Genomic DNA, 20755 nt, shown 5'->3' with positions numbered 1-20755 from the left:
TCCGTGCTCAGTCCAGGACACAATTCTCCGTTAAGTATTTATAGTGTGTACATTGTGGGTGAGGTGTTTGTAAATTTCCTTTGCAAGTGACCTGCTCAGTTGTAATATAGATGCATGAAAGGGATCTTGCTGTAAGGTGTGAAATCACAAACAACTACTATCCTGATTTATTGGCGACGCCTCAGGGGCGAGCCAAATTTTTACTATATTGTGTGCAGATTGCAAGAATTCTAGAAATTGTACAGGAATGTATGGGACGATAACTCAAGAATGCCTGGATGTATTGTCTTCATATTTTGTAGGTGGGTAGGTCTGTGGGAGATCTTGTGAGTATTAGATTTTGGGCCCCCTAGCAACTTTCTATGGTACTGCAGGGGAACTTACACTTTTAAAATCTTGTCTTCTGAACATGCTATAGTCATGATTTTTAAGTGGTGGATACCTCTTTGTTAGGAAAATATGTCCTGTAGATTTGGACCCCATAGCGGCTTTTTTGGAACTGCAGGAGCTAATTTTCACTCAAACTTTGAAAGAGAATAACGCAAGAAGGGGATGACGGATCATCATAATTTTTGGTGTGTAGATAGCTTAAGTGATGATTTACATAATCATATGCCAATTATGCAAATCACTATCTGATTTGCACAATTAATAAGGACAGTTAATAAATCAGCTGAATTCTATTATAGGACCTTCAAACACATGATATATGTAACTGAGAAAGAGATAAATATCGATAGATATCAATTATGCAAATTGATGCTTAATTTGCATGATTAATGACAAAATACTATAAATCCATAGTGGTAAATGATGGGGATTTCATTTTTGCACCATTTGGAAGTCAAGTAAATGTGGCCACTATTAGACACAAATCTTGCATAGAGGGCCTTATTTACATAATTTATGAGGAAATGGTATGATATCTTTGTTGTGAAAACAAGATTTTCATACATAGGACAACTTGTGTTATTTTGGTAGAGAAGGTGATTGACTGATATGATTTATGCGAGGTCCTTATTTGCATGCGGGCTAAAAACGAAAACGTTAACATTGACCACCGTCGCCATGGCAACATCTTTTTATGTTGCCAATCTTGTTTTGTAGTATTTGGCGATTAATTGTGTAGGGATGGGCCATTATACTGGATGATTGTTAATGATGGCCCCAGACTTTAATGGTTTGGTTCATTTTATGTCATTTTTATCATGAAGCACTTTTTCTCGATTAGAGCCGCCAGTCCTATATCATCTTGTGACACTTTAGTACCTATGGAGCTAGCAACGGAATTGTGGGTTGTATGTGGAGCTAGATGCGAAAAGTGCATTTTTAATAAGAGGTAATTAAAGAATTAAAAGCATTGACCCAAACAGATCAAATTGCATCTCTGCACAGTCCAAGTAGTGCTTTATAGCAAGTAAAGAAAAAGTGTTTATTTATCTTTTTCTTTCAATACAGGAGAGGTCAACCTGCTGAAAAGTACGTTTTTACAGCATGGCCCAGATAGGATCTAGAAATTCTGAGAAAAGTCACAAATTTAGATCTAGATGGCCCCATTTGAAGATTATCAACGAACAATTCAGCCTTCCCTCTAAGATGTTTCAGAAATCACAAATATGCAGTAAATTCTCTTTCCACAATTCATTGCAGGCAATTCTGATCTATAGCTATCAACCTATTCGCAATAAAAAAAAAGGCTAATTTGTATTATCGTAACATTTCACGAAGGTCAAAGGTCACCGGATCTCTCAATCCGGTGAAGCCACCCGGAAGTGACACTGGCCTCGGCCCGCGCGCGGATTTTCCGAGAGATATATCTCAACAATCTTTCATCCCATGCGGAAACTTTTTACTTCGTCACAGCCTCCGTATTACAAAATACAAGTGTGGTAAGTTTGAAGGTCCAGAGATTTCCCGTTTTCACACTGTCCGTAAAAGTGTCACTCTGCACGTGTTCGCAGCTAGAACTCGCAATTCCCGTTGCCGCATTGGTGATGCACGTTGTCTATTTTACAATGTAACAGTGACTATACGATCACAGCAAGCAGGGAAGATATATACCCCGTATCTGCATGAAGTATTCTAGCCAAGCGGAACGGATTATAGCATGGTCTCTATGGCAGGGCAGTGGCACACGCCATTAATTATAGGGGTGCAATTACGATATTGCATTGACGATAAAAGTAGTTACGGTGTAACAAAGGCATCGTGCATCACCACGCCCAACCAGGCAAACGATATACCAAGTTACACACCAATGCGACAACAGGATCGGGAGTTCTAGCTGGGAACACGCAAACAAAAGCATTTCCAATACTCCCAGAAGAAGGTCATCCTCCTTCCCGGAGAAATGATAGAATTGTGATTACAGATGCATATTAGTTAAGTTAAAATCCTCCCACACCATAATTGATATATAGGGCGGTGCCCATCTCCGTTTCATAGCCCTGGGGCCACACTGTGGTGCAATCACTGCAGCAGGGGGCTAGTCCACTGGCAGTGTAGTGTGTTTAACTTCCATACTGTTTCATAAGTATGTACCATTTTTATAAAGTCTTTGGTATGACTTAATGCGCCTCTTGTCCAGAGGTGCCCTACGTGGGGCTTGAACCCCAGACCTTCTGGTCCAAGTAATTTGAACCAGATGTGGCAGAGTAGCAAAGGCGCAGACCACTACACCACAGGGACACCCCTTATAACATATATAAAATGCAATTCAATTCTATTTCATTTTTATTTCAGGCACGTGTATTGCACTGTTGCAATTCCAGTAAAATCCAAATCCACTGTTATCATGGGTCGCGTGAAATGTGGGTCAGCCATGGTTATTCAATCCTGGAACACACGGAAAAATTTCCCTAAAACATTCGATCTGGTTGAAGCCAAGTCAATAGAACACCTTAAACTTGGTGTAGCCAACTACTATAGCTAGCCCAACTCCACCCAGCTTTACGTAAGTGAAAAGAGGTAACAGAAAGTAGCCTGGCTCCTGGTGTCGTGTCCGAGAGCAAAGGCAAGGAGACTGAGTTCCAGGTTAATAAGGTTTATTCCTGTCGAATCATTCGACAGACGGTACAAGAACGGAACAGTATCTCAGTGGCACCGCGTCATGGTAGACGACTTCACAACGGTTACAACTTGATCAGATCGTACAGTTCCTTTCTTGGCTAACAATAGTTCAGACGCCAGCAGCCCACCCTGATGGTAAAATCCCGGCTCGGGAGCCACACCCGGGAGCGGACGGAACTGCCTTACCCTTCTCTGCCCCTTGTGTCGAGATGGTATCGTGATCTGATGGTGACTCCGACCACCTAACCAAAGTTTCAACTTTTATCCTCAAACTTTTCCTGTTACGCCCTCTACCAAACATGGCGAAGGAATGCAACTTCCGAACTTTTGATTGGGCGCAAAACATGCAAATAGAGTAACACGAATCATCAGAAATTGACATTTTTGGTGACAATTTGATGAGCATTTCGTCCCTTCTTGGTTGTCAACTCTCCTTATAATAAGAACAACTTTGTATTAATTAACCGTAGATAAGGTGTACGGTTCAACGGGTGGTCACTTCAGTCACCAGAGTTCAAGACGCACCCTGTACACCCCTCCAATACTGTAATTGTGAGACCCATATCGATTTCGGTACCTGACGATCAGTACCCGACTGGCGAGACGGGTATCTGCTGCACGTCCTAGTCAGATTGTCTTACCATCAATAAAGTTAAGGATGGTCACTGGCCGTCTTGGACCACAGATGGCCATAGATTGAGATTTTAAACCTAGTCCCTTTTGAACTGCAAGGTACTATCGGGCCTTACGAGGCTTTTCTTGGCGGGAACATAAGTGACCATCCTGCTCTCCACTAAACGCGTTTTCTATGCTGCCACATACGAGAACGACTATAGACCTTGCGCGGTATGGTAAACGGCCCTTTTACGTTCTGCCAGCTACATGTAGTAATGTTACCTTTATAAAACAAAATGTTAGAATTTCTCTAAGTAACAAGTCCGTAGGCTGCTGCAGAAACACACTCAGAGGTGGCCGAAAAAAAATCATTAATGCATTCTCACTTGTATGAGTGAACTTGTCAGCGCTGTTAACGACAGCCTTCGATTCTTACTTTGAAATCCTCAAAATATAGGAACTGTCATCTCAGAGGGTTGAATTTTGAAAATTTTGAACTGAATTTCGAACTGAAGTTCAGAGAAGGTATACCATTAAAATTTGCGGTGTCGCATAATTTGCCAACTCATGACAGTCAAAGAGACCCATCCTGTAGGTCGTTGACCTAATTTAAAATGTCACGCATTAAGTAATCAATGGATTGTGATATCAAAGGTTGGCAATTGCGCAAACAAAGCTTGCAACGCAAACAGCCGGGGTTCATAAAAAGGTCCCATTGTGACTTAAGATTACTTATACGCCGCTGTTTCTGGCTGAAGTTACACCATTTGCCAGAAGAGACCTAAAGGGTTTCTGTTAGAAACGTCAAGCCGCCTTTTGATTGATCAGTGGATTTATCCTTGAGGCGCATGCGCACCACGTCACTTACAAAGGTGTTTGATAGAGCGTGTTACACCTGCTTATTAGCGTGATCATCAAAAGATTCCATAATGATCAATTTTCTTCTAAGAATGAACCAGCCCACCTTGAACGCGGCTCAGCTAAAGAGCTTAGACGAATATGAATACGTGTCGGAAGGCCGAGGAGCCTCGCTCTTGAGTCCTCTCTTGCAGGTAAGTTTGTTGTTCTTCAATATTGGAGGATTGGGAGGGGGTTGTGGATTTTACATTGTATGTTCACGAAGGCATGTGAGGCATGTGAGGCATGAAACACGTATGCAGAACGTCTACTAAGTTTTTATGGTGGTGTTCGTGTATCTAAGGTTAACATCTCGTAACTAGGTTCATACAGTCGTGTCCGAAGATATATCTGATGCCCAGAAACCAGGTCGAAATCGGTTCCGTACGAAGCCAACCGAAATGTCAGGACCTATCGTCAGTGGCTCTTCCCACGACTATTATGACAGCTACTATATACAATATGCAAGGAAAGTACGGATAGGCTTGACACCCCGGACGTTCGAAAAACTCACTTATAAATGTCTTAAGTTGCATATAGATTCTATACTTAAGTTTTTATAGAAAATTGGCCAGCAAAAGAAAAAAAAAAGCTGGATGACAGAAATACTTGAATTCAAACTTAAAACTTTATTGTTCAATCAAACTTGCAGTCCTTACTGGGTCCTTGAAATTGCATTACAGTGTAGTTTTACAGTGTCCTTGCCTCGTAAAACACTGCATAATTGAAATATAAACAGCATGAAACATATAATCAGCTGAAATGACCAATTTGATGCATTCGAGGCACATTTGGAACGATCTCCTATCATGTATATGCACATTCTTATACAAACGTAACATGTAAACAGCGAGCTTAGACAACCACCAGAAGCTATCTAAGCCTTTTTCCCGTAGGGAACAACAATAACCACAGATGTAGAAGTAAACTAAGAATTTACTGTCGTGAAAAATAGAGATATTGTTTCGGGTGTGTCTGTGTGTGTGTGTTTGTGTCTGTCTTTATGTGTTACCGGATTTTTGTAGTCAGCATAACTCGAGAACCTCTGAATGAATTATGATGATATTTGGTATGTAGGTGTTGACGAGACAAAGGCTAAGGTTGATTTTGGGCCCCTAGTATGTGATCCTAGTACTGCAGCAGAACTTCCGTTTTTTCTATCTTTTGACCTGGACGTGCTATACGGTCTTGATTTTTTTTTTGGCTGGTGGCTATATGTCCTTTTCTGATGTCAATTTCCCTTAAAATCACGGTTCCATCATATCCACAGCCCTTTTGGGACTGGCTTGGAGAAAGAGTTCCGTACTGGGTGGCGCCAAACCTCATCACACTTTTGGGACTGACATTCGAGATGGTGCCGTCACTGCTGCTTATGTACTACTGCCCTACAGCACGGGAAGAGGTGAGATATCTGGTAACACTACTAGTGTTTTGATAAAGTTTGCTGGGCATTAGGGCTGACCCAAAAGTTGAGTTGCGCAGTGGAGGTCTCAAAATAGAAACCGCCAGCTAAAATCCTTGAAAATCCTTCTTTCGCTTGAAAATTTTGCCCCAATCTGGAGACTTAAGAGGTTAACCGGTAAGAAGGAACAGGTAGGGTCTAAGCTTTCCCATTTTGGTTGAAATTTGTCAAGTTCACCATTTTATCTGGGGTAAAGACATGTGAGTTGTTGGGTCATGCGGATGGATACATCAGAAATCTGGGGTAGCTTACCTCGGAGTTTGAGCTGAACAACCTCCTGCTTTTTTTTGCATTTTTCAAGTATACCCTTGTGACTTTCTAGTGGACCAGCATTTTTAAGATTGAAATTTGGGTTAGTACTTTTATGATGACTTGTTTCAGTGTATTTCAACATGCTTTCCTATGAGCAGCCCTAACTTTTGTGTCAGCCTATCAATCTGGTTTGTACGTAAAAGATTAATATCCCGACCAGAGGCCTGTATATAGTGCCTATTCTATTTCCTACATAGTCCACCGAGCGTAGTGACTTTATCATTTTTATCATATCACCCATTCACTGCCTTTTTATTGTCAAAATCACCAAGGAATGATTGGACTGAAACAAATATTCTACGCGAATGTCGGGGAGACTAAACAGTTACAATAAAAGCCAGTAATGCATGTATCCTATGAGGAAGTTAAGAAAAAGAAGGTGTCATTATCTCAGGAATCAAAACAACAGACTACAAACACCCTCAAATAATAACCAGTTATGTCAACTGCCATAAGATTCATTCCTGACAAATTCTATACGGCTATTCTCCAGATATACCCCCCCCCCCCTTAACAGAGCCTTTGGATTGGTCCGACAGGCTTCAGACACCCAGTTGAAGACCATGCCAGTATATCAGGGGGGTGCCAAAACACACAGGGTAGAGACAGACCATTTATTTGAACTAATTCAGCAAATACAGAGTCTGTCCTACCACAGCCCTCCTATACTGCCCAGATGTCACAAATAATCCCACCAAAAAAGGATTTTCAATGGTTTTAACCCTGTTTTTTACTTAAGGTCTCTTATCGTGGGGTCTAGGCGCAGGCGCAATCCCTTTAGTCTCCCCTGTCATGCAATTAAGAATTTCATGATTCAAACTGCGCATGCGCATGATAAGTGAGATGCATTGTGGGTAACATGTCAAAGATTTCTGTGGTCGACAACAGTTGATTCACCGCTTTGCGAGTCCCTTTTTGCTGATAGGAAAATGAATTAAAATGATCCGGATGAATTCATGAAAAGAAGCCCACGAACTACCCGGCGGGGCCCCACTTTCCCAATTGGGACCGAAGCATATGAACGGGGCCTAACTAATTGACACGAGACTTAATCACACTGCTTATAGTGACTTGTAAGTGTTTCGTTTGTTTTTCCTACCTTTGTATTCAATGTACAGGCCCCAGCGTGGGTGTATTTGTTATTTGCCTTGGGGGCGTTCCTTTATCACACTTTGGACCACATCGATGGTATACAGGCGCGCCGAACAGGAAGCGCCACGCCGCTTGGGAATCTTTTCGACCATGGCTGTGACGCCATATCAATAGGTGAGAATCTAAGGCAAAGATAATGGTACATTCATTGAAGTATCGCATATGGTAAGCTAAAAGTTTTATATAGGATCTCAATAGCAGGATCCATGGCTGACATTTTCTTTGGAATTACAAAGTTCTGTATTCACAACCACATATCTAACAATGAGGTCCCAAACGTAAAGTATTGTCACATACATAAACATTGTTGAGCAATGACAAGGACACAATGCAGACTCAAAAGTATATGTTGTTATATACATATATTGTATGTTGTCAAGTAACAAATTGTCTTCAATCGTTTGGAACCGCATTGTTCGCAGTGGCACCTAGCTGCAGTGCAAAGTAAACCAGTCAGAAATGCCCTGAAGCAGATGACAGGCGGTCGTCCAATGTCGGCTATTAACCCTATCTAGCTAGACCGGGCTTTTTTTTAGACTTAGCTCTTTCGACCCCCCCCCCCATCATAACTTCCGAACGGTATGCCGTATCATCACCAAATTTGCAGGGAGTGATTTTCACGCAAAGTTTTATATTTCCTGTAATTTTGGTGACGTTATGACGTAATATGACGTAATTATGACGTCATCGGTGTGATTTTATTGGCTAAATAGGGAATTCCCATAATATTTAAACGTATTAGACAAAATAGTGCGTATTACTGATTTAAGGGTATGCCAAGATTATTGAAGTCAGTGGTGACGAAGTGAGCGTCAAAATGACGTCGAACGATGACGTCATGTGTTGTTAGCGACCCCCTGGGATCCGCCATCTTGGATCGGCCATTTCGAAATTTCAAAAAATACTTTTTTCCCATTTATGACCCCAAATAACAACCAAAATAGAAAAAAAAATAATCTGAATGTTTCTGGTTAAGAAAATTTCAGGTTATGACGAATTTAAAGGCGAAAAAGCCTGTTTATACTGAAAATAATGATCCTGTCCGCCATCTTGGATTTTGAGCGATGATGTCATCAAATTAGCATAATTTATGAATTTGAATCATGACAGTTACATTAGATTACATATGATGTTATACATATAAGAAACTAGGGTGGTTGAGCAATAAAACACTGGAAACAACTATGTTTAAATCGAAATTAGTGAAATTTGCATAAAATGCCTCTTCAGAAAATAGTTGCAATGGCAACACGAAAAATGATAAACTTACACTTTTATCATAATATTGTTGCCAACTAAATTTTAGGAAAAGTCACCAAGTTTGGTTGTCCTACCATACGTCGTTTGGCATTTATACGATGTCAAAGTTGGCGCGGGCACTTTTAGACCCCCCCCGTCTAGATAGGGTTAAATTTGTCGTTGTGAATAAAGGAACTCGTTATTTAGTCATTCACGTCATCTGATGAGATCATTCAGACACGTTATATTGCGCTTTTTAACTTTGCCCAGAAGTTTTGATCTTGACACACTGTGTAGGATTGTAGGTTGAACATTTTGTTTGTGGATAGCTTAACTCGAGGAGCTAATTATGGATCCTAGATAATATTTGGTATATGGAAAGGTGTCGGCGAAAAGTAGGACAAGCCTGCCTTAACCACCTGATGACTTCCTTTGGTACTGCAACAGAACTTCCTGCTTCTATATCTCGCGTTCTGGACATGACATGGTCATGTCATTTTAATTTGTTTACCATGTTTCACCCCATAGCAGCTTTTTGTGTTGACTGCAGAGTCAACTTTATTACCTTCCAAAATAAGGTTTGTCTGTCAGTTTATGACCAGCAAAATTCGATTAGTTCTATTAGAGTCCATTCCGAGTCACCGCGAGGGTTTTATAATAATATTTGTAATCATTTTGAAACATTTCTAATAAAAGAATATCTGACTGTCAATAGTTCTAAATTTTTCTAAAAGATCAAATACAAAAATATGAATTTATTTGAATTTAATTAGATAATTTAGAAATATTTTGAAAGTAACTGCACAAAAACTCTTTATTTGTCATAATTTCTAAACATCTATGTTATTATTTAACTTTTAGAAATATTAACAAGAAATGGTAGAAAATGGTTAACAATGGTAGAATGGTGATTGCCCCCATAAAAGTAGGTGCTAATCTGGCCCTTCTGTCTGCCTTTGTACATCTTTAGACTTCACTGCAGGACACCGCTCGGTCCTTTGTGGAAAGCATTCTTCCCTAAACTTCGCAAGGATGTGTGAATTGCTTTCTTCCCAGCCCTCTGACCTATTTATAGAGATGTTACAAATAATGGTAGAAAATGGTAAGAAATCGTACAAAATTGTGAATAATGGTAGAATGCTGTTACCATTATTTAGAAACCATTGTAAATATCATATTCTACATCATGAATATTTCTAAAGTTTTAGAAAACTTAAGAAATGTTTAGAAAGTTGAAATCACATTCAAAATATTTCAAAAGTATCAAATCTCTTACACAAATAATAACAATAACTTGAAAATAGTTCTAAATTATGACAATAACAACCCTCGCGGTGACTTGGAATGGACTCTATACGAATGTTTACTATATTTGACATGTTAGTAGGTATCTGCCAAAATAATGAAACGACTAGATTTTGGGCCCTAAGCGGCTTTCAATGGTACTGCAGCAAGACGTTCGGTGTTCATATCCCTCGTTCTAGACGTGCTATGGTCTTTTTCAAGCAGTGATAGCTGTTGGACTCGCAAAGAAGTGGCGTGAGTGAAAAATTTCGGCCTAGTATTCTGCAAAAGGAACATTATAGACCTTTTTTATGCATATAAGAGCATCGTCTGCACAGTTAATGCAAGTCTATCTTTTTTGTGTTAGGAAGAAATGTGTGTGTCCTTATGCTACGTTGCCTGTAATGATTTTTTTTAACGAACTCGCTCAGTGCAAGGCCGTAGGGGGCCACTCATCAAAGCACTGAACTAATTCTTACTGTAGCAGCTTCTCTTCGCCCTGGGTCAGAAACATCAATGCTCGAGACAAGCATGACTTCACTGACCCATTATGAGAAGCAGGGGTTACGAAGGCTGCTCGGGAAATTCCCTACCCCATTAAGGCCGGAATGTTTTGATCCACTCACACCGGGGCATGCCCGTACTCTTTTTCGAAAGATGTGGTGGGTTCTTTTACGTGCTCAAGATGCGACTCTCCTCAAACACGGGACCTCCATTTAACGTCCTATCCGAGGGACGTCCCTAACCCTAACCCATTTACACCTGAGTGAAGTGAGGAAAGTCGTGCCCAAAGGCACAACGTCGGGGCGCAAGTTCGGACATGTCTCTGGACACAACCTGGGATTAGATCCTGGGTCCCATTGTTTGACAGCCGCGCGCTCTACCACTTGCGCCAAACGACGCCACACGTTTTGTCACGACTTAATGTTATGATGATCTACGTGCAACAAAAATTTTACACAACATCATATTCTTTGATTGTGATTTCTTCTCTTCTCTGCTTATTAGTTTCCACGCGCATTGCAACAATCTGCGCAATGAAAATGGGAGAGGAACCAGGCTGGATGTTTTTGTCGTTGACTATCATCGCCTTTTTCTTCTACTCTATGAACTGGAGTCAATACCTGACAGGGACATTCTCATATGGGTGGTAAGTAGTAATATTACTTCTTTTCCCGAGGGAAAGTATAGACACCTGACCACCAGGATCAATTCAAATAGGAAAATATGTTGAAATGTTGGCATTACAAACAAATCATCAATTACTCTCCAAGCAGAGGATGGGTTCCGGCAGGTTTTTGACGTGTTTTAGGCGTTTTTGTCGGCCTTTCTACATTTTCATTTTTTTTTTGTCTCTATAAACCCAGGTTTATAGAGACAAACAAAAAATGAAAATGTAGAAAGGCCGACAAAAACGTCTAAAAACACGTCAAAAACCTGCCGGAACCCATCCTCTGCTTGGAGAGTAATCATCAATATGGAACTCTATGACACCATATAGATATGGAGATCTAAACAGACATGAATCCAATATGCACTTAAGAAAAACATTTGATCTCTACGTCACTGAGTGGCTAATTGCGTTTTATTATATTATAAAATATAACAATGAAAGGTTTATTTGTTGCCTTCTACAATGATTCCACATTGTTTCCTTGGTTATGGCCGTGCATTCATTGGCTGCATGAGATTACGCTGTTGTGTTCAATGATTAGCATTATGTGCTATATTATAAACAAGCTTGTACATGTTGCATAAAAAGGTGTCTCATTTGTTATGATCACGCTTTGTAAAGAACACCATGTCTAATGTAGTGAGTGGGTCGCCCCGAAATGTGTCGTCTGTCATTGTGTTGTGCAGTGGCATTTTGGCACTTGTGTTTTTGACGCACTTCCAAGGACAGCTCTGGGGTTTAATCTTTTAATGTATGGATGTGGCATATGGTATTATTTTTCATTGTAAAAGGCATGCTATAATAGTTTATATGGTGCCGATGTAACTGGGTTTCTGACGTAAAGCGAGAACTAGCCGTTTCCCAAGTAATCCTCCCGCGACAGTTGCCATAGTTACTAAGCTATCTGTCTGACACTCTGGTGGGTGGTCCCCGCACACGAGGTATTCATTCATTCTAACGCCAGCCCCTGAGCAGGCCGCACAGACTTTCTCAAAGCCCAATCCCGCGAACAGAACACTTGACAGGACTACTGGAATAACTCGACTTGACATCCCGGACAACTTCTGCCCGGACCCGCCTTTCTACAGCTCAATCCAATAAACTTGCTCAAACGATGAACTTTAAGTTTCTGAAACAAAACAAGAGTCCTTAAAAGACACAATCCTCCGTGAAGTATTATGGTGTTTGCAGTGAGGTTAATGTGTTGACGGAGGCCGAAAATTACCAGATAAAAGTTCTTGACTCGACTTGATTCAGATAAAAGGCTCAGACTAAAACATTTGATAATTCCTATACTCATTTTGTTGCCGTGATTATAACAGTTTCCCGATTAAGCGAAGGACCATCGCATTGTGTTTTTTATGTTTGATTACATTTGTCACTTATGCTGTTCTTTTTATTTACCCTTCTTTTGTCTTCAGGATTGAAGGCCCAGAGCTGAATAGTACCGTCATGGGAATACATATTGTTTCAGCTGTTTTTGGTCCCTCCGTCTGGTCAATCAACGTAATGTATACTTTCTTTTGTTCGCATTTTTTTCATATTGTACTGACAAACACTACATCCGCTGAAGTTATAATGGATCCCTTTGATGGACTTTTTTTAAAGCAACGAGTTACAGCAATTGCTTAACCCTATTCAGACCAGGGGGGATTTTCAGGCCCGTTTCATGTCGCATAACTCCCGAACGACTTATGCTAGAACAGTCAAACTCGGATTTCCATAAGGCTACAATAGTACAATGTTTGCATAAACTCAAAATTATTTCGTGTTGCCATGGCAACGTGTTTCTGACAGGCATATTTGACAAAACTCTCTTATCTTGCTTCATGGTCAGTTCCTATAGCCAATGAACTAACCGAGTGAGCGAAGCAAATGAGGTCGTTCGCGAAGTGTTTATAGGCATCGACCATATGACACCCTGCTCACCGAAGAAAGCCGGACATTAACGTTATCATCACACAGCCATTATTACATAGTGAATGAAAATTACACATGAATGATACAACGTCTGTGTTTCATGTAAATCTTTTAACATTAATTCACATTCATTCATTCATCCATCCAATCATTCACTTAGTCCCATAGCTACTAGCTATAGCCGCAGTCTGTCCACAAACATTCTCCATCTCTAGCTCTGGCGGTCATCAGTCTGATCAGCTGAACCGTCGTCTTTCCCGACCACTCTTTTATATTACACACCCTCAAGTCATATGTCAAGTTGAAGATAACGAGTCCTCTTCTAATACACTGGAATGTAATGTTGGATTTATGTGGGGCTCACGAATATGAAGTAATAATGACAGGTATCTGTGGAAAATGAAGCCTTCTTTGGTTAACGTCATTTAGCTGTATGATATCCGATAGCAATGACTAACATCGTGGCAGAAAGCATTCTCATGTCTAAACTAGCACACTGGTGTTAGCCGTGGTGTACAAGCAATACCTGATAACGACGACTAATACTGCAGTAGAAACGTATCATATATTTGTGTATTTTGGGAATAGAGCCGTATATCTTTACAAGCAGCCGGAAATTATTGCTAAATATCTATGTTTTGCCGGATGATACCGATCCACTTATGTGGATGGATGTGCGTTTGCAAGAAGAATTTCCGGATTTATTTTAACTTAGTGTGTAACGAACACCCTGGCTTTGACATTTTTTTACCTGCGTTAGAATGTTGGAATTGGCATTGGACTGATGATTTAGGCCTGGCAAGACAAAGTCAAAGAGATACGAAAGTCCTTAACGCTATACTTTGATTGCATTGGAAATCTGATTCCAAACCCTCTCATTTTTTTATCTCCATGCAGATATTGTTTTTGGCGTGTCTGTGTGTGTGTCTGTCTGTCTGTCTGCGTGTGTCTGCCTGTCTGTATGTTGGTTGTTCCGGATAATTGTAGTCAGAATACCTCAAGAACCTCTGGATGGATTACAATGATATTTTGTATGTGGGTGGGTGTTGGGGAGACAGAGGTGAAGGTCGATTTTGGGCCTCCTAGTATGTGACTTTGGTACTGCTGCAGAACTTCTGTTTTTGTATCTTTTGACCTGGATGTGCTGTGATGTTGATTTTTTAGTGGCCGCTAGCTTGTAATGCAAGGAAGAAGTGGTGTAGGTTTGGGCCCCCTAGACGATTGCTTTGGAACTGCAGGGGCGGTGTCAGGTGTTGTCAAACTATGCCAAGGAGAATAACTGAAGAAAGGAACAACGGATTTCCATCATACTTAGTATGAATGCAGCTTAGACAGAGATGTACATAAGAATAAAAATTATGCACCATTAAACACAATTTGCATTCATTATGATGAAAGATTTACAGTGTTTTCCATTATAGGACTCAAATACATGTCATGTATGTAGTTTATTGAAGATGAAGCTAACAGATATCAATTATGCAAATGAATCCCTGGTTTGAATGATTAATGCAAAATGTGCCATAATTCTTCTCAGTGTTAAATGATAGGACTGTTAACATTTTTGACCTGTATAAGACAGGTAAACTGTACATGGCCAAGCATAGATTATTCAAATGTACAATTCATTGCATAATCATAATATTTTGCGAAGATCTGAGGTCTCCGAACTCTTGTTTGATTATTGTCACATGATTTACTAGTATTTGAAAACAGCGGGTTAAGCTAATTATCACAATAAACACTTGATTGAGCAATTACACTCGATTAGTTTATAGAAAAGTGGGGTATTAGCATAAGGGATATGAAAAAGAAGACATGCAAAAGTGTTGTTGTTTGTACATATAGGTGCCTCTGATAGGTCTATCAGTTCGAGCTGCGATAGCTTTAACCACGACGTGTATGACAGCAAATGTGGTAATTGGACTCTACTCATCAGCAACTTCATTGGTATGTGCTTTTCCGTAAAATTGAATACCTACTACTGGTGCTACAGATTCGGACTAAAAAGTATAGGACGATTTTTAAGAAAGATATTGAATGGATCTGTACCTTAACCTGTATCAAAACATGTATCCAAACGTGTTTTGTTTAGTACATAGTACTATGTGAATATTAGGCATTTAGGAATCAGCCTATAGCGTCCTGAATTTTCCTTTCAAATATATTTCAAACATAGTTACACTTGGCCTAGATTTTTACTCGGTTTGCTATTGTGCGTGGCTAATGTTCAGTTTTTTTCTAAAGATATCTTATTCAAGGAAATGTAATACAAGTACAGATAATCAGAAATCTGCATGGTAAACAATAAACTACATGACAAAACTGGACAGCTAGTTCAGTCGTGATAAACAAATGATGATGCGTGCTTTCTTATGGTCAAGTACAAAACTTAAAGATACAACAAAGTGAAGTCTTGTTGTTTCTTCCCACAAAGGACATGGATGCTCTGTCTCCGGGTCTAGCTTTCCTGCTGCCTGTTATCCAGGCTCTCGCCATCTACTAGACGTCCCCCATGATGCTGTTCCAGACCCATTCCTGCCTCTCCCTGCTCATGATCGGAACAACCTTTGCGAAAATCACCAACAAACTTATAGTGAGTCTTAATTACATGTTATAAATGTAACTTACGGCAGTTGGAATATCAAAAGTACCAATCATGAATATTTAGAATTGTTAGCATCTGGCTATCTGGTAAAATGTCTGTCCTACCACTGGAAAGAGATTTTAACGTATACGTAGTGTACAAGGTATTCCAAAATGAAAAGGTACATTAAAAACAAATCTTGAGCAGATGTCACTGGAAAACAGAAAAAAACAGACTATGTATAACGTACAATATGATTTCTAAATAACTACCATGAATCCAATATCAAGTCAGAAAAGATTAAGAAACAGTCATAACAAGTTATCGCAAATACGTGCCAATGTTTGAGGCATTACAAATGTAGTTTGTCCTATGATTGACATGGAGTAGAACTCGTTACCACGTAGTACAGCAAGGACATAATTACGACAGGCTTTAAAAAGGTTTATGTACAAAGGCCTAAGGTTTGACAGGTCGTTCAGTGTGATACAACTAGCTGCAGTAACTCTGGCGTGTTATCCGATGTGTGCTCCGTCACGTACACGTTCGTTGCGTTTGAAACGGTCGTCACTTTTTACGTGTAGCACGCTCCGTCATTTTAAAGGCAACCAAAGCAATATTAGGGCCCGAAAGTCGGATTTTGAAAGTCAAGTTATTTAGTAATTTCTATACATGATAAGTTCAAACAACACTATTATAATGTATGGCAACGTCCATGATGCAAAATTACGACGTTGTTGTGATGTGAGAACTCATTGAAAATCGTAGCTGGAGTTTTTGTAGGGTCGCAAAACTAAGGGTATCATCGTGCGGCAGGATTTTGCGCGGCTTCGAAATACTCAAAGTATGAAGTTATAACGGATATGTGCTGTACAAAGTTCGTAAATGTCATATCCATTAAGATTATAGCATTTTTTTTAATTTCCTTTTTTGGCCCTAATATTGCTTTGGTTGCCTTTAACACGCTCTGTCTACACCGTGATGTATCGTGGCGTAGTTTACAATGAATTAGAGTTTACTAACTAATATGCTTTTTGACAACAATTTCAACCTAAGCAGGTTCACTTTTTTATAATGCGTTTATTTACCATTACTGTTACTTTGTAATTGAAATGTTGCACTGATACACAGTTTGCACTTGTTCAAAGTACAATACAAGGCGTGTATTGAAGGCAATGATTTTGCCAATAAAAAATCAGACTTCTGAAGCTGTTTGATTGTGTATACATGCATGTATGCTACAATTAAACCGTGTGTAAGTGTACTGTACATGTATGTGTGTTACAAACAAGCCTTTTGTAAGTTTGCTTTACATACATGTATATGTATGTTACAATCAGCTGCGCATATTAATGAATGTTTTATGACACAGCTATTACTCTTGGGTTCTTTGGTTCTCCAGGTTGCACACATTACAAAAAGTCAGATGGCGATATTGGACTCATCGATGATTGGCCCAGGCTTGCTGCTCCTGAACCAGTGCTTCAACAGCTTCGTTGATGATTACATCCTTCTCTGGATAACTTTGGTAAGCAGTGGCCCTAAATCTGTAGATACAAGGCAATTGCACTTCGTAGCTGTTGCTATTAGTTAACCCTCATGCACCCTAGAATATTTTTTTGCTACTGAAATGAAGGAATATTCATATCGGGTCCATATGGGCCTGATAATGTTTTGTTTAGTATTATCTTCATTTTGCATTTTGTTCCCGTTTAACATACATTGCTGCATGCTTCTTCCATAAAAGAGGCACATTTTGATATGGTTAGGTGTGAATGATAATGTTCATTGTCGTAATTAACACAAAATGTTTAGAAGGACTGCGTTTTGCACAAATGGTACTATCTTGATTATCTATAACTTTGCCCCTCACTATTCCACAAAATACAGTAAAATCATTATGATATCAAACTTCATGGTATCAAAATAATTGTACTTCGAAGAATATATATAGACAAAAAACTAAAAGATGCCATGAGCCGAATCGGACTCAACCCAGACTTTGGTATTGTGCCAATCTCCTAAAAAAAATAAAGATAGCTTATAACAATAAAGTTTTACTGACAAGTCGCGGAATGAATTTTTAAAAAGTGTTCAAACGGCACTTCGAAGTACAAGCGTGGGATCAAATGAACTCCCTCGGTGTGTATGAGGGTTAGAATTTTTTGTACATATTCATTTAGTACGTCACACCCTACTTACGGCAGGCATCTTACGAGATGGGCAGGTGGCAACTAACTGAGGTTAGAATGATGATTGATGCAACAGACCCTTTTCGAGTTCAGGTGCAATGGGTCTGCGCATTGATTTTCGTGCAGATATGTTCCAAACTGTAGCTATAGATGCATTCATCCCCATTCCAAAAATTCAAACTAGGCTTCGGGTCATGTCAACAAAGGAAAGCCTGTCGACAAGCGCTCTACTTCTTGTAAGGAAATATCGTTCGAAGAATCTTCACAATGGTAATTAGCATCACAGGTGTACATTCATTTGAAGAATCCAGTTGATATAAATTATGTTTTGCTGCGTTGTATCATTGTAAATCTTTTCTGGCTGTTTGTGACCTTTTACATACTTATGTGATCTCTTTCAGATATTTGTGACGCTTGACCTGGCCCAATACTGTTTCGCTATATGCTCCCAAATTTGCAAGCACCTTGACATCTACTGCTTCAGTATAACGAGCAAGCCGTCAAAAAAGGGACTGAAGGGAAAGAACAACACCCGCTAGCACAGCACTGCAAACCAGGAATAGGCGAGGTGAATTTAATATGGAGTTCAGTTGTGTGTAGATTGGGGGGACATGTGGCTACAGAGGAATTCAACTACAAATTTGTTTTGAAATTGTATCCGATACCGGAGACAGAAAAAATCGACTAATCGCATTGTCGATACTTGCCTACTTGACTAAAACATTTATAGTCACTAGCCCATCGTTTTCGGTGATGAACATGACTGTTTTATATAGCTCCGTGTATAGGGCCAGATATATTTATATCACTTAATTCTTCACAGTCTCATTTGAAAATGTTCTTACAAACGTACAAGGACGACATATGGCGATATGTAAGAAGTATTTCTTACATATCAGAAATCATCCTATTAGACAGCATGTGTCATTCGTATATGGCAATATATAACAAGTATGTCTCGATTAAGAAAGTATCCTGTCAGAAAGCCTGTTTAATTCCTATATGGCAAAATGTAACGAGAACCAGTAAGTCTAGACTCTAGATATAAGAATTCATAGTGTTAGATACCATATCTTATTCATATATGACAATATGTAACGACAACTGGTACGTCTACGGTCTAGACTCTAGATATTAGAATTCTTAGTGTTAGATAGCATATCTTATTCGTATATGGCAATATGCAGGAAGTACTTTTTGATATTAGAAGTCATACTATTAGACTGAATATCTTATCCTTATATGGCAATATGTAACGAGTATGTCTCGATTAAGAAATTATCTTATCAGAAAGCCTGTTTTATTCCTAGATCCTATATGGCAATATGTAACGACAGCTGGTACGTCTATAGACTCTAGATATTAGAATTCATAGTGTTACATACCATATCTTATTCGTATATGACATTATGCAAGAAGTACTTCTTGATATTAGAAGTCATACTATTAGACAGAATATCTTTTTCGTATATGACAATATGTAACGAGTATAAGTATGTCTCGATATTAGAAATCATCCTATTAAATGCCCTATTTTATTCTTATTTGGCAATATGTAAGAAGTATTTCTCTATATAAGAAACCATACTGTTAGTCAGCATATCTTATTCGTATATAGCAATATGTAACAAGTATGTCTTGATTCGGAAATCATCATATCAGAAAGCCTATTTTTTTCATATATGGCAATATGTGAGAAGTATCTTTAATAACAGAAATCTTGCTTTTAGACTGCATATCTTCTTCGTATATGGCAATATGTAATAAGTATATCTCGATATTTGGAATCATCCTATCATAAGTCCTCTATTATTTGTATATGGCAATACTTAAGAAATATTCTTCATGTCAGGAACCATGCTATTGGACAGCATATATTGGTCTTATATGACAATAACAGAGGTTTGTTTAGATATTTGAAATGGTGTTATCAAATAGGTTTGCTGTGCATATATAACAAGACGTAAAGGTATGGCCACGTGTTATAGATAAAAACTATCTAAATCCCCAAAGTGCCATATATATATATATATATATATGTATATATATATATATATATATATATATATATATATATAAATTTATATATGTTTATATATATTTATATATAGTTGACATAGCCCAACCAATAAAACACACCGTTTATAATATCAACAAGAGTCCGTAGGACACAATTCTCCGTGAAGTATTTATAGTGTGTACATTGTGGGTGAGGTGTTTGTAAATTTCCTTTGCAAGTGACCTGCTCAGTTGTAATATAGATGCATGAAAGGGATCTTGATGTAAGGTGCGAAATCACAAACAACTACTATCCTGATTTATTTTGTAGTATTTGGCGATTAATTGTGTAGGGATAGGCCATTATACTGGATGATTGTTAATGATAGCCCCAGACTTTAATGGTTTGGTCCATTTTATGTCATTTTTATCATGAAGCACTTTTTCTCGATTAGAACCGCCAGTCCTATATCATCTTGTGACACTTTAGTACCTATGCAGCTAGCAACGGAATCGTGGGTTGTATGTGGAGCTAGATGCGAAAAGTGCATTTCTAATAAGAGGTAATTAAAGAATTAAAAGCATTGACCCACACAGATCAAATTGCATCTCTGCACAGTCCAAGTAGTGCTTTATAGCAAGTAAAGAAAAAGTGTTTATTTATCTTTTTCTTTCAATACAGGAGAGGTCAACCTGCTGAAAAGTACGTTTTTACAGCATGGCCCAGATAGGATCTAGAAATTCTGAGAAAAGTCACAAATTTAGATCTATATGGCCCCATTTGAAGATTATCAACGAACAATTCAGCCTTACCTCTAAGATGTTTCAGAAATCACAAATATGCAGTAAATTCT

At 39.0% G+C, this 20755-nt stretch overlaps 1 protein-coding gene across 1 annotated transcript; it reads left to right on the top strand.

The window, feature by feature from the left end:
- Window positions 1-4634: 4634 nt before the first annotated feature.
- On the top strand, window positions 4635-19907 carry LOC136439530 (cholinephosphotransferase 1-like). Its single transcript, XM_066434947.1, has 9 exons — window positions 4635-4736; window positions 5852-5983; window positions 7474-7621; window positions 11039-11180; window positions 12626-12710; window positions 14973-15074; window positions 15562-15720; window positions 17114-17239; window positions 18305-19907. Exons 1-7 carry the CDS (start codon window positions 4635-4637, stop codon window positions 15628-15630), a joined length of 780 nt encoding a protein of 259 aa, XP_066291044.1. The 3' UTR covers window positions 15631-15720; window positions 17114-17239; window positions 18305-19907.
- Window positions 19908-20755: the final 848 nt, after the last annotated feature.

The sequence above is a fragment of the Branchiostoma lanceolatum genome, chromosome 8, assembly GCF_035083965.1.
Source record: "Branchiostoma lanceolatum isolate klBraLanc5 chromosome 8, klBraLanc5.hap2, whole genome shotgun sequence".
Lineage (NCBI taxonomy): Eukaryota > Metazoa > Chordata > Leptocardii > Amphioxiformes > Branchiostomatidae > Branchiostoma > Branchiostoma lanceolatum.
This window is presented reverse-complemented; position numbering and strand designations above follow the sequence as displayed.